The following is a 14850-nucleotide window of genomic DNA, read 5'->3' as shown; positions in this document are numbered from 1 at the left end:
GGAGACTGGTAACATGACTGTGGCAATCCCTAGAGTTTCTTGTTCGTTCTTCTCAGGGAGGTCAGCGTAGTGAACGAGCAGTAGCTTAAAAAATGACGTTTTCAAGTGTAAAAATTTTACCAATGGAATGAATGATGAGTAGGTCAATTAATCTTACTTTCAGACGTCAAAACCGCTCGATTGGTTTACTTCAGCTACTTTCACAGTCTAATAACAATATGGCATTTTGCTTTGGGGTAATATGTTGGGTGCGGAGGGCAATTGACAATCTGGGCCCCAGAGTATCTTTGAGAGAGGAGTTTAAGGAAATTAACATTCTTACACTAGCGTCACAGTACATTTACGAAAATGAATTATGTTAAGAGATATAGTAAAATCTTTATGAAAAATAGTTACAGACATAACATTAATGCGAGGAATAAAAAAAACTAGCTGTTCTTGATAGTCGTCTTCACAAAGTCACAAAATCATTTAAGGGGCAATGTATACGCTTCTATAACAAGATTCCGTTTGATATACAAAATTTGTCATTCACGAGGTTTAAAACTATAGTGAAACAAAAACTTTATACTAAATGTTACTACACAACTTCTGTGTACTTGGATGACAAAAATCCGTAGTAGTAACCCGTTTAGCTAATGGAGTTAGTCTCGATCTCGAATGTTTGAAAAATGGGGCACTAAAGGTATGGTCCCATACAAAAAATACACATTTTATTTTTTCCTACTAAACTATTATATTTACGGCATGTGATATGACAATATTTAATTAGGACAATAGGATCTCACGATTGGATTTTATTTTAGAGAGGCAATGTAAAAAAAAATCCAATATTCGCAATATCGCAGATCCGACCCGCTGTGCGTCGCAAAGCTAAGATAAATATAATGTACCTGCTTGTCCCCAATTACGTAAATTTTTAATGTTCTTAAGTAATTTCCCCAATTCCGAAAAGGTCCTGGGACCTAAAAAATATTGTCGTAAGGCAGTCTCCATTTTCTGTCTATATTCCTCGAAGTTTAGGTAAAAAAACTCTACCTATTCCGATATCTGGTAATAATGCTTACCAATGACATAAAGATTATTTTGATTTTGATTTTAGATCTTAGCTTTTGAACAAACTCTTCAAGATGATTTCACAGTCCATGACACCACCTGGAGTGGCAAATTGACTTCAACCAAAATTCTATGCATGCGTACAGAGTTACAACCACATACTACTTCAATATCAAATATTTTGGTTTAATTCGTACACCAAAGCCTTGATTTTTATAAACTTGTGAGCCGAGTAGTCTTTTATAGAACATGTAATTTGTCACATCCTATAAAAGACTTTCTTCAGTCACGGAACAAAAGGTGTTGTTTATGACGTTAGTAATCTAGCCCTGCAACGTAGTATTTTTAAACAACCCTGTATATAATGTGAGAGTCAAAAACATAATCAACACTGTTTCACACAATTTCCGTAGACTTACAGGGTTGATTTTGGTCTTTATATGGGGGATTGTAAACCCGTTAGGGACTTAACAACAGTGCAGTGTGCATTGTTCGTAAATGGACGAAGTCATGGATTTACTTACTGTGATACAGTCTAAGGCCCCTGTTTATATAACAAAACATGAAAGACGATCCAGCGCGTCCAAAATGGCCACTCATTTCTGTCAATCTATCCCTAGGCGAGCACATGTCATTCCATATCTCAGCAAAAAAATATGTTAAAAATGTATGTCAAAAGACAAATACATCTTACCTGCTTTATACACAATATTGTAACAAAAAACAAACTAAAAACCTATTCAATAAACTTACATGGATTAAAGACATTCAACAAAAGAATGTATGTAGTAGAACTGCAAATGTTTTGGCAATCCCTAAGCACAAAACAATGGGGTTCAGAGGCTGTTTTAAATATGTTGCCTTGAAGATTTGGAATAATCAACCACCACCATTATGTAACAGACAGTCCATAATAGTTAAACATAAACTGAAAACAGTAATGCTGGCCAAACAGAAAGTGTGGTGACTTGTCTTTTTGTGGCACTATTGCCACAAATATGTCTACACATATTCACTAATTTTAAATCTTTTATTCAGATGTACAATTTCACAGAAAATTATTGGTTCGGTTTGGTATGAGTAAAATGTTAATTTTTAATTTTTATTTTTAATAATTCAGATTTTTATTTAATATCATGCAATGGTACGTTTTTGAGATGTTTATTTTTTTTTAATTTTTATTTTAATAGTTAATATTGTAATAGATTACCTAGTTGTCTAAGTTAACAGAACAGGCCCAAAATGAAAAAATGAAATTTACTAAAGTCGGGGCAGGCTGGAAACCAGTGCTGAGTGAAGTTGCTCGGTGAATGCTGAGACTGTCCCCCACACACAAATCATTGGTTTATATATATATTCTGTAGATGATCTTGTTTCCTCTTATTGTGTATTTTATGTGTGTGGAAATAAATGCCTTAATTGCATGGATAATACATTTTAGTCAGTCGAGGATATCCAAGTAAGTTTTACGCGTTGAACTGTTAGGGGCCTTAAATTAACAGACTTGGGCCCTGGTTTCAAACTAAAAAATTTCTTGCACTATCAATTTAGAAAATGTCACTTCCTAAAGTGGTCCTCCTGGGAATCAAACCTGGGACATCCTCATCCAGTGTTAACATGTATGTTTTTTTTAAACTAAATTATAAAACAATTAATAATATAAATGTTTGAAGTAAAATAAGTCAAACTAACACCATTTTCCCACTTACCTTATTGTTAAAAATAATAAAATTAAATATTTACTTTATTTGTAATTTTTTATAATACTAATTGGATATGATTTTATCAAAGTTCAAATGATTTAAAAAATACAATTTAAAATGGCATCCAACTTAAATATCAGTAAAATGCCCTGTTAGAAATCCATCTACTAATTGGTACTTTCAATACAATACAGTTAATACTTGATAATGCAGATGTACTTACTGCGGTAATAATGCTCAAGGTTTTGCGAAATTGTAAACTTAGAATTGTTTCGAAATGCTATAAATAATATGAAGGTAGTTAGAAACAAAAATTTTAAAATGTATTTATCCACCTTACATTCCAAAAAATCAGTACAGGGTCATAAAATGTAGTTATTCAACACTTTGTAATGGCAAAAAAGTAAGAATATGTTACAAAAATCGCTTATTTTGCACAATACACACCCCCTTTTTATAACTGATTAGAACTTTTTAAGAAAACATAGTTACGAGGCATTTTTAAGCTTACCTCATTTGTCTAAACGTAAATTATAATATTTTGTATTGTATTATATCACAAAACAGAGAAATACACGATTATTAATATTTTTATTGTACACTGAATACAGAAACAATTTTGATGTAGCAATTTTGACAGCTTATTTTGACGCATCGCGCGGTCGCACGCACAAGTTATGGATACGTTCAAATTGGAAACGGCCAACAGAATTATTTCAGGGTTCCGTTTAAAATAATCAATAACATTTTTCATTAAACACACGATTAAAGCACTAACGTTTATGTAATTGAAAGCTGCATTATGTCTCAAATTATAACATAGATAAAGTAAAGAACAGTATATAGTTAAATCCACATTATATTTAAGGAACGTTTTTACAATTCGATGTCAATTATTACAGTCGTTTTGTATTTTCAAATATGATTTTCTTAAATCGTTTAGCTAGGGAGTAGACGTAATAAAATAGAAATTGCTAGGAAAAGTTTGCTTCAAAAATTGAAGTATCATGATATCCGAAAAGAAATTGTAAGAATTTTATTTATTTTCTTAAGGTATTGCCTCAGGTTAATGCCACTGCGTGCTCAGTAAATGGCACATAATAAACAGTTGTTTGCGTTACTCCGCCTTTATTTAAAAAACTGTATTAGTAACAAGAGGTTCAAGACAATAGGTGATTTCTCGTAAATACACAGATCAAATACAATGCACTTTTGTATTTCACCTTCAATCACTTTGAGTTCAGTTACAGGAACGCCAATATTTTCGACTTCGGTGTTTGAAATTGATAGTTTTTAATATAATTCTTTTTAAAATGGGTGAGTATCAACATATCGATTATTCTTACTCAAGTATCACCTAACAAGTATTTACCTAAGTAAATTTTAATTTGAAAAAATCTTCCATACATCTTTTTATGCGTTTGTTTAAGTTTGAGTTTTTATTTTTTCTTTAAAATTATATTAAAGTCACCAATAAATAATACCCACAGCTAAATAATGATACATCATTAACGCTTTTTATTTTAAATTGGATTTATTTTTTGTAAATGCAATTGCAAACAATATAATCTAAAACGTACTCACAGCAACATCTTGAAGCTAACAGTAGAGCCAAATGATTTCCTATTACGTTTAATGTTTGCATTAGTTCAAAACAGAAGCCATAGTTTGTTGAAGTTTTTCATTGTCTTCCGCATAATATTTTACCTTTTTGTCCGTCCTAAAATATCATCTACCAAGTGTTTTCCAAATAATTATACAACTGAAAGTGTATTTCAACCGAGTATTATGAGAGGCTTCGCCAGTTGCGATTTTAGGTTCCGGCAGAATTGTTGGAAATCTACACTTGTTATTTTTTTATGAATGTGTAAACGCTGCAGGTCCTATCTGCGTTGCGAAAATGCAGTTCGGTGCGCTGCTGTTTTTGGTGTATCTAGTGCTGCCTGCCATTTTTGCCGAAGACGTCAGTTGTAAGTTTATGTTACTATTATTACCTATATACCTAATTAAATTATATCGCCTCTTAAACTTTAAAAAATTATTTTCATAATTTTCTATTTTTTTTCATAATTTATCATTTTTACTTAAACCATACAATTCTACAACATAAATTGAGTGACAGACATACATTGCAAAAGGTTTCTCAAGAACGCAAAAGACAAATTTATTACCTCTTCCCATTTCTTTTTGAATAACTCAACATTTTCATAGTGTTTCGGAGGTAATATCTGATTTGGCTCCTCTATATAGTGATTCGTACTAGTTGTTACTGTTCTTAGATCAAGCATGCGTTGACAAATACTCAAGAAAAGGTTATCAACCATGGCAGGAGTGGTCGGATCACTACACTTGCCATAGATATAGGTGTGAAATTCGCGATGGAAAATACTTCATTGCTGCGGTTGGGTAAGATACAAATACTTATGAGTTATGATCATTCTGTTGATGGCGATACTGGAAGGATAGATCAATGTGTCTTTTCTTTGTACAATAAAGAATACATATATCAATATATACATACAAAGGATAGATCGTTAATGTTAACTTAAGTTTTACTTCGTGAAGACTTTAACTATTTAATTTTCACTTGTTAGATGCGACACGTTATAAACCCCTCAAAGGTTTCAGTATATAACTAACTATTTATCTGATAGAATTTGTTGTGACTATGAAATAAATAAAAAAATAAAAATTTGTGTATTAGATATTATATAGAACACTCATTTTTTCACAAATTTTGATTCCCACATATAGCTCCCTGTCAAATTATTAAAAAAATCACTCGTGGAGCATTTTGCTCTCCAATTATATAGTCCTTCTTCTCGTTAATACAGTATCTAACATTTTTGGTGTTAGGTACCACTGTGTAAAATGTACGATGTTACTCAGCTTTGAAAAAAAGCATTTCTCTACTAATAGCCTACAGCTCAAGATGTAAACCAAACTTAAGATGATCTGAAAAAATTACGACAGATAAGACGATGACGAGATGGTACCCCTATACTAACACTTATAATATTACAGATGTAGGAAACCGAAGATTCCTGAAAATGCTTTAGAATGTCACGAGTACATTGAAGATGAAAATGTTGGTAAGGATTGCTTTTATCTTACAAATGGAATAATGGTGTGTGTTTATCTATCCTTATTCAAAGAACTAAACTGAACATGTTTCATTATCATTATATCCAATCGACACAGAGATCGCAAAAAAAGATCGTTTTTAAAACAGATCAAATAAGTCGCCATTACTAGATTTACCGGTTGTATGTGCGGCACGCTGTATCTCAGCCAAAAATATAATCGGCGTAGTAAATTCGAAATTCCCCATTTGAAATTGAACTATACGTCGTTGTCGAAGGTGGCATAGACTGTAGCCAAAGTCATACAAATACAGTAAAGTGCTGAAGATTTATAATTACTTTTGTGTATAATCAAATCATTACTACAATCACTATATCTACCATATTCAAATGTAGGGAATGCGCGAAAAACGTATTTGATTGTTTTAAATAGAAAACCACCGTGAGACTCAGACATATTAACTAAAAATAACGGATAACTCACGTATTTAAGTCGAATTTTTGCTCGACATGTTTCGAACCAATTCGTAGTCCTTAATCATGATATTCCGAATCGACTTAAATGCGTGAGTTATACGTTATTTTTAGTTAATATATATTTGATTATATCGCATCTTTAAACTATTTTTCAGAATTCCCAACATGCTGTGCTAGACTACGATGTGTAGTAGAAGTTAATGGTGAAAGGATTGTGCAAACTAGAGGTCAACCAGGAGAATTGTTCCCTGATAAGTACGATATACGTTTTCATAGAAAAAAGTTGATTTTCTTAATCCTGCTGTAAAACTTATTTAAGGACTTTTTGGTGAGCGTTGTAGACCGAAAACTATAAGTAGGAATGGGAGACTATAGACGTCTTTGTCAAGCATAGCGATTATTCCAATCCTGACTGAAAAGTATGATCTTTATCTGTATGAAATTTTATAACCATCCTTTATAATTCCAGACCCTGGAAAGGGCAACAAAACGAGCCTAATCCAGCTGTAGTAGGCATGGGAGCCATACAACAAAACACGGTCGGTGGCGAACCTCAAGGACAGCCTGCTCCTGGGATATTTAACAGCCGTGGGGCAGGCAAGTATTCAAAGATTTAGTCAACTCTATAGAGTAGCAATTTTATCAAGCAGTTCCTCTTAATCTCACTGGAAAAAAGTGCGATGTATGTATGAATGAGAAATACTTTTTAGATAGATAATAAAATTAAATATATTCATTGACACTTTGCGAATGAATCCAAGAACAGGAATGTTGATTTGATGTGTACATAGAATTGTTTTGCATAATTTAAGACAATGGTACGGGCGTGGCGGGTTCGTTTGGGTATGTTTCAACTGAGTCAGATTTATAGCTTCCGTGAAATAAATATCTTCATGAAATAAATATTATAATTCTTATTTCTTCAGGACGACTGGTAGTGCATGTAGTTAAGATAGGTTTGAAGCCAGCAGGCCAAAAACTTACTTAACTGACTTATTCAATAGAATTTGTACAAAATCTTGTAGAAATCTTAATTTCATATATTGCATTTCTATTTAGACACGTATTAGATACGTTGGCTTGTTTTCTTTAAATGATGGTGCACAAAAGTAGAGCAACCTCACTGATGAATGCTTATAAGAAAACGCAGCAATTTTAGAAATAATGCCAAATACCTGCACCATGACTGAGCTAATATAGTTTATTTTGTGTCATAACCCAAAGAAGAGTAGTTAATTTAAAATATTAAAAATTAGAATGCACAATTTGAGTAGTTATTACATTGCACCAAATTGGATTAAGTGTCCTTAACACAAATTGGTTTAATCTTTAATTTTATTAATATAGCGACCGATATTCCCGACAGCGGATGGCAGCGATATTAACAGCCGGCGGTACGTAGACCCGTACCCAAGCCAGCAAATGCAAGAATCGCCAAGAAAGAAAAGATCTACAATATATCCCCTCTTCGACCGCGGCCTCGTCTCCGAGTCCGGTTCATACAGACCTCACCAGGTTAAAATTCATGGCTACAGCCCCGAAAGATACACATCATATTTCACCAACTCTGTGAAGGGTCTTGTAAATCCTAAATTGCAGTATCATTGATTATTTTGATAATATGCCGTTGTTACTTGTTTTTGTATAACGTCTTATTTCTTGTTTTGAAATGTAACCACTTGTACCTAATAATATAATTCTTTCTTTATGTCAATGCAATCATATTTTTTATTTGTAATTCTTTCCTACCTTATGTGAAGTTAAGTTTGATTTAAATTGTTCTTTTTTAATAAAATTAATTAAATATCTACTAAATTTATTTAAGTTTAATACCATTGTAACACAATTATTAAAAAATGTATATATTAATTAGGATTTGGAAAAAATGCACAGACTAATACATTTTATACAGAACCCTTTAAAAATTAAACAATATTATTATAATAGTCCTACCCACAGTGTCTGTGGTCCTATTCTTATGAACGCATAAATAAAATTTTTATTTCCGTCCTCTAAGCAGAGAACAAATGGGACTATACATAGGTCATGGATTAGACAACATTTTAAGAAAAAAGTAATTTGTGTTGTCTCGTTATAATTAAAATATTTTTATAAAACATGAACAATATGACAGTTTTTGGTCAGTGTTCCTTAAAAATTACAGCGACGACGTCATGTAAGTCAATGGACGACGTAAACTTAATTTAAATTTTGTTTGAGTACTTAATCATATCCATTGGCTACTTCAACGAGTCAACTCGAGCTAGGTACTTCTTAAAACCGACTTCAAAAAAGGAGGATGTTCTCAATTCGTCATTTCGGCATTTGTGATCCGATTTTGATAATTGTTTTTTTGTTGAAAAGAGGGTACCTCGTATAGGTTAATGACCTCGAGCTAACTCGGTTCGGTTGGTTCGATACCCGCCTCGCCAACCCGAATACTTTTTAGTAGCAGTAGAGCTCCTTGTGAAAGAGTTCTTCCAGGGTAGTACTGCCACCAAGCAGTAATGTCAGCATTACTGTATTCCGGTTTTGAAGGGTAAGGGTCCTGGTGAAATTACTGGCACATAGGTCTTGCCAACTTACGTCTCAGGGTGACGGGCGCAGTGGCAGTGCCCCTCAGATCTTTACAATTTAAAACTCTGAGTGGCACTGTAACTGTTATGGACAGGCGTGGAGCTTACCATCAGGCGCACGACTTGTTCGTCCCGTCACTTGATGTTATAAAAAAGAACTTAATTCGTAGGTTCGTATTCCAGAAGTCTACTCAAGGCTCAAGTCAGGACTTGAGTATAATTTCAAGCACGGGAAATACGACCCTAATTGCAAAGACTTGAGCTCACTAGCTCACAAAAAATATGTCTCAGTTTAAGTTGATATCTTTTGTTTGTTTGTACAATATTCTGACGGCGGTTTTATTGACGGGTAGTGAATAATTTTTTGCTTTCGGCTATAATATAATGTTGAATTTCACATTACAATAGTGTTGAGTTACAACACTATTGTAATAGCAGTGCGATATCTGAACGAAGCAAAATATCGCACCACCTTTTTATGTAGCATAAATCGAAACAGAATTTTTAATAGTCTGACAGTACCTTCGTTCCCACTAGTTTTATTGAGTAGTTCTATTATAGAACTACTGGGACTTTTTTCCCATTAGTTCTATTGTAATAAGTAATAGAACTAGTGGGAGAAATGACTTCCCAGTAGTTATATTGACTTAGTTCTATTTTTATCCCGAAAACGATTTTATCCTTAATGTACGGTTGAAGAATATATATACCTAACTTATACATATAATGTTTAACGTAAACTTGACAAATTAATATAAAAAGAATTAAAAAATTATCAAACATTGTAAACTTGCCAATTTAAATTTAAAAAATTGTAAACATGACAAATAAAAAAAATATAAATGGAAAATTGTAAGCTTGACAAATTAAAATAATAAAAAATAGGAAATTAAACTATTTTTCCGGATTTAAATCGCGTATATTTGTTTTATCAAACAAACCAACGTTTCGGGCCCTTTACAGGTCCCATGGTCACGGTTGACTGAGATGGTACAGTCATCAACCAGTTATGTCTAATATTACGCGATTTCCGGAAATCCGGAAATCCGGAAAAATAGTTTCATTTCCTATGTGTAACAATCGCGAAAACCTAAGAACTCGATAAAAAGTCAACAATTGTAAACTTTACAAAAAGAAATTAAAAAATTATCAAATAATCAAAAATTGTAACAAAATAATATAATAATATATAATTAAATAACAATCAAACATTGTAAACTTGACAAATTAAAATAAAAAAATGATAAAAAATTATCAAATACTGTAAACTTGACAAAAAAAAAGTTATTTTAAAAAATTATCAAAATTTGTAAATTGACAAATTAAAATAAAAAGTCAAGTTTACAATGTTTGATTATTTTTTTGTATAATTTTCAATTTTACTTTGTCAAGTTTACAATTTTCGATTTATATATTTTTTTTTATTTGTCAAGTTTACAAATTTTGTTCATTTGTTTTATTATTTTGAATTTTATTTTGCAAATTTAGAATTTTTTAAATTTAAATTGGCAAGTTTACAATGTTTGATAATTTTTTAATTCTTTTTATATTCATTTGTCAAGTTTACGTTAAATATTATACGTATAAGTTATATATATTCTTCAACAGTACATTAAGGATAAAATTATTTTCGGGATAAAAATAGAACTAAGTCAATATAACTACTGGGAAACCATTTTTCCCACTAGTTCTATTACTTATTACAATAGAACTAATGGGGAAAAGTCCCAGTAGTTCTACAATAGAACGACTCAATAGAACTAGTGTGATCGAAGGGTTCAGTTGCGCTGACTCCGACTTTTCGTGATATATTCACACCGATACCCGACTGTCTCCATTTATTTTCCTTTTTATCATTAACTTTCAAATAATGAATTTTAACACTACTTCGTCTTGATGATTTTTATCTCTTAGTTCTCCTAGTCGTACGTTTCGGGCAGGGATCGTGTTATAACTTCTTCATTAATTTGGTAAATACACGGACTTGAGGCCAATTTCAGCAATGCTACTGTTTCCCGGTATTGTTTCGATGCCAAAAATGAGGTTTCTTAGGGTCGTATTCTAGAACTCTATTCAATGCTCAAGTCAGGATTGCACTGGCAACACAAGCACTGGAAATACGACCCTAATGGCAGGGACTTGAGTATGATTTCGAGTGCTTTAAACCATAATCAAATCATGAATTGAGCATTGAGTAGAGTTCTAGAATACGACCCATAGAGTCGTATTCTAGAACTCTACTCAATGCTCAAGTCAGGATTGCACTGGAAACACAAGCACTGGAAATACGACCCTAATGGCAGGGACTTGAGTATGATTTCGAGTGCTTTAAACCATACTCAAATCCTGACTTGAGCATTGAGTAGAGTTCTAGAATACGACCCTTAGAGGCTAATTCTAATCTGTGAGATCTAGCTTAAGCGAATTGGCGTTAAGGATCTGTTGGCGCCATATTTCAATTTTGTACCTTTTGCTGTTACGCGGTATTTACAAATTGCTCTTCCGCGGTTTGGCACGCGCAGCAACGCTATGCAATTTAAACAAATAAGATGTGTATAAGTAAATATAAGTTGTAATGACGAATGACTTACGTCACAAAGCACATAAATACTAAATAGATATACAACCCCTTTAGTTCTATGTTTAAGACTTGAAACAACAGTAAATTAAAAAGAAATTGGAAAAATAAAAAGCACTAGTGCGAAAAATCCAGCTTGTAAACACAATAGTTATTTTTGATACAAGTGCGGAAAGTTAGTCATTATTCACGAGTCTCGAGGCATCTTGGCCCGAGCCAGAGGCGAGGGTCAAGACTCGAGACAAGTGAAAATGACAAATCCGCACGTGTATCAAACGACGTTTTTTAATACATTTGCGAAAAAACTACATTGAAAGTAAAATAAAACAGTATTTAAAAAAAACTCATTTTCAGCTAGTAAATTAAAATAATGAAATACAACCACTCCAACCATTATTTAAAAGTCTATGGAAATATAGTTCTAACGTGCTGTTTTTGTTTATTTTCTGTAATATCGGTCTGTAACCACTTTTCTTATTATGAAGTCCTGGTACTTTTGTTTAAACTTCTTTGGGAACCCGTGCACGGTAGTGAGATACAATTTATCTGTAATACATAAAACAAATGTATACATAAAAATATCGCCTGTCACCCATTCAGGGGTAGGCAGAGACCTCCACTCGATACGTTCATTATATAGTATTTGCAAATAAATATAACTTTTAATGACGAATGACTTACGTCACAAAGCACATAAATATGAAATAAATATACAATCTCTTTAGTTCTATGTTTAAGACTTAAAACAACAGTAAATTAAAAAAAACTGGAAAAGTAAAAAGCACTAGTGCGAGAAATCCAACTTTCCGCACGATTTGTAGTGCGAAAAATACCACGTTTTGAGCAACTGTATTAAAAATACTTTTAAACACGAATGTGAATAATTTATTGTTGTGATACTGTTACTTTAATACTTTATTAAATTAAGTATATTTTTTATTAAGAATAATAAAATTGAAATAATAAATTGGTTCATTACTAAATAGTGTTAATAACAATGAAATGCAAAATGAAAAGTAAGTTTTTGATCGACAGGTATTGATAACGGGTCGGGTTGTCGGGTTGCATCTGTACCAGTGGATCACCGCGATTTTCTTTCTTCATTCGGTTTCTGGCGGCTGTCGTTATCGAATGTGTACCGTGCTGCGTATACGTCATGTTGTTGAGTTTTTGTTTTTAATTATTGAGTTTTCGTGTTGTGTTATTCTTTTTTGAGTTTTGGTTTTACTCTGTTGCAACGTTTGTGGTTGCTTGCGTTCGTGTGAACATAAGCACTATGGACACAGAAAAAACACCACGCCCTGCAATGTCCGTAACCGATAAAGTTATGGTAATGCATGTCTACAAGCATATATTTCAAACTGGGTCACTAAATGAATATTGATCTTTGTGCGAGTGTGCGAATACAACTGCTGAGATTCTGGGGATACCTGAAAGAACCGCTCGAAGAATAGTTTGCCTGAATAAAAACAAAATTCAATATTTGACACGTTAGCCACTGATATAGAAATCAAAACATAGTTTATGCTCCCAATATACCGAATATTCTAAGATGTTTCTTTTGCGTAATCTTTTATGGGCCGTGACCCTTCTCATTTCCTAGTAATTTTTGAATTGAAAATATTTTAGGACACAAAATGATTCTAAACAGTTTTGTAAATTTTTCAACCCAAAAGGGTATTTTTCAATTATAATTTATTAGTCAGAATTGGAACCTGTTAAAAAACGAACGTGGAAAAAAACGTTTATGATCTATGAGATGTCACTTTGACAGTGACAGTTGTTTGTTTACATTGTTGAACTTCGATCGACTACATCATTAAAATTATAGGATGAAGAAGGATAATAACTTATTTAACTGTGTCCGTGGCCGAACGATTACCATGCCACGCAGCGGTCCTAGGTTCGATTCCCAGGCCGGGAGAAATATTTGTATGGCCTACATTTATGTCTCTCGTGAGTTGGGGTGTAGTTTGTGGTTGTCTATATGTGTGTCCATGGCACCCGCGACACAGGGTTTCCCTAGCGCGGGAACGATGGAACGATCTTCAGGTGCTGAAGTAGTCACAGGGGCAGCGAAAATTACTTCAGCAACTTCACTAAGTAATATGTTTATACAATCAATTACCATTTTAGCGCAATCATTATTATCTACATCAATTTTAAGGATATCATAAAATAAATAATCATAAATAACGCACACACTCAACGCACACACTCAACATAGCCCCGCACTAGGGAAACCCTGTGTCGCGAGTGCCATGGACACACATATAGACAACCACAAATTACACCCAAACTCACGAGAGAAATAAATGTAGGCCATACAAACATTTCTCCCGACCCGGGAATCGAACCTGGGACCTCTGCGTGGCAGTCCGGCATGCTAACCGTTCGGCCACGGAGGCAGTTAATAATATATTATATTAATAAATTTATTTGACTGAAAATGTTTAGAATTTCATAATTATGACGGCTATGGTCACCACACTATGCAAGTCTGAATGTTTAGGGTCTTACTGCTGGTTTTACTGCTTTCAGAGACATTGAAAATTTAAGACGAGATGCAAATTACCAGAAACAGATGAAGATTAATTTTTTTTGCTTTTGAAATCTTTTTTGTCTGTTGTGCAATCATTTGAGATCTTGTTTCACTTGAAACCTTTTGCTTTTAACATGTCAATTTATTTTATTCCATGCTAAATTAAACTCCTAAAGTTCAATGCAGAAAAACCATATCACAAGGCGTACTTTTTAGTTCAGAATCAAAATTCTATTGTCATTGGTGTTCGCTACCGAACTGAAACAAAAATTTAATTTCTAATCTAATTTCACATCACATGCCCTTCGTATTCACACACTAGCTTTTACCTATTCTTAAAGTACCTAATGCATCCAAACTAACACCCTTGTTAAGAAATTTAAAGTAAATAGAAAGTTTTGCCATCTCCTGGATTCTCCTAAACTCTTTATAAGATACGAGTTTGAGAAAGTAAGGCATAGTTTTGTTTCAAAGTTGTAGGATATACGAAGTGTAGCCTAATACTTGTTCGATTTTTTAAGTTTGGGTATATTCTAGGCAAATCGGACCAACAGAGAACCCTAGCCTAACTTTAAACCGCCAGATTAAAGTTACACGTCAACGTGGACAATACATCCTCGTAACTTAAAAACTGACTAAATCTACTTATTAGCGATTAGAACTGAGTAATTCACTGCTTTTCACTTGTTACAGCTACTTCAATTTTCAAAACTCGATTACGTTGATGCTGGAATCAACACTGCAAAACTGTTTATTAATTTTTTATGGGTAGTATTTAAGTGCTCACCAAAAAGCAAGATTTTTCATGACCAAATATACCACTTCTCCAACAAAA

General features: G+C 33.0%; 1 protein-coding gene across 1 annotated transcript; it reads left to right on the top strand.

The window, feature by feature from the left end:
* The first annotated feature begins 4562 nt into the window (after positions 1 to 4562).
* Positions 4563 to 8100, top strand: LOC113234001. Its single transcript, XM_026469228.1, has 6 exons — positions 4563 to 4729; positions 5039 to 5165; positions 5784 to 5851; positions 6475 to 6574; positions 6789 to 6916; positions 7686 to 8100. Exons 1-6 carry the CDS (start codon positions 4660 to 4662, stop codon positions 7925 to 7927), a joined length of 735 nt encoding a protein of 244 aa, XP_026325013.1. The 5' UTR covers positions 4563 to 4659; the 3' UTR covers positions 7928 to 8100.
* The last annotated feature ends 6750 nt before the right edge of the window (positions 8101 to 14850 follow it).

The sequence above is a fragment of the Hyposmocoma kahamanoa genome, unplaced genomic scaffold, assembly GCF_003589595.1.
Source record: "Hyposmocoma kahamanoa isolate Upper Pololo Valley unplaced genomic scaffold, ASM358959v1 80937, whole genome shotgun sequence".
NCBI classification, from domain to species: domain Eukaryota; kingdom Metazoa; phylum Arthropoda; class Insecta; order Lepidoptera; family Cosmopterigidae; genus Hyposmocoma; species Hyposmocoma kahamanoa.
The sequence above is the reverse complement of the archived record's forward strand: the minus strand, read 5'-3'. Positions and strand labels throughout refer to the sequence as shown.

Bases quoted from the DNA above. Each gene is read 5' to 3' on its own strand.
- LOC113234001 (XM_026469228.1), top strand. From the start codon at position 4,660: ATGCAGTTCGGTGCGCTGCTGTTTTTGGTGTATCTAGTGCTGCCTGCC. The intron at 4,730-5,038 runs GTAAGTTTATGT...TACTGTTCTTAG, and splicing joins TTTTGCCGAAGACGTCAGTT to ATCAAGCATGCGTTGACAAA. The intron at 6,917-7,685 runs GCAAGTATTCAA...TATTCCCGACAG, and splicing joins ATTTAACAGCCGTGGGGCAG to CGGATGGCAGCGATATTAAC.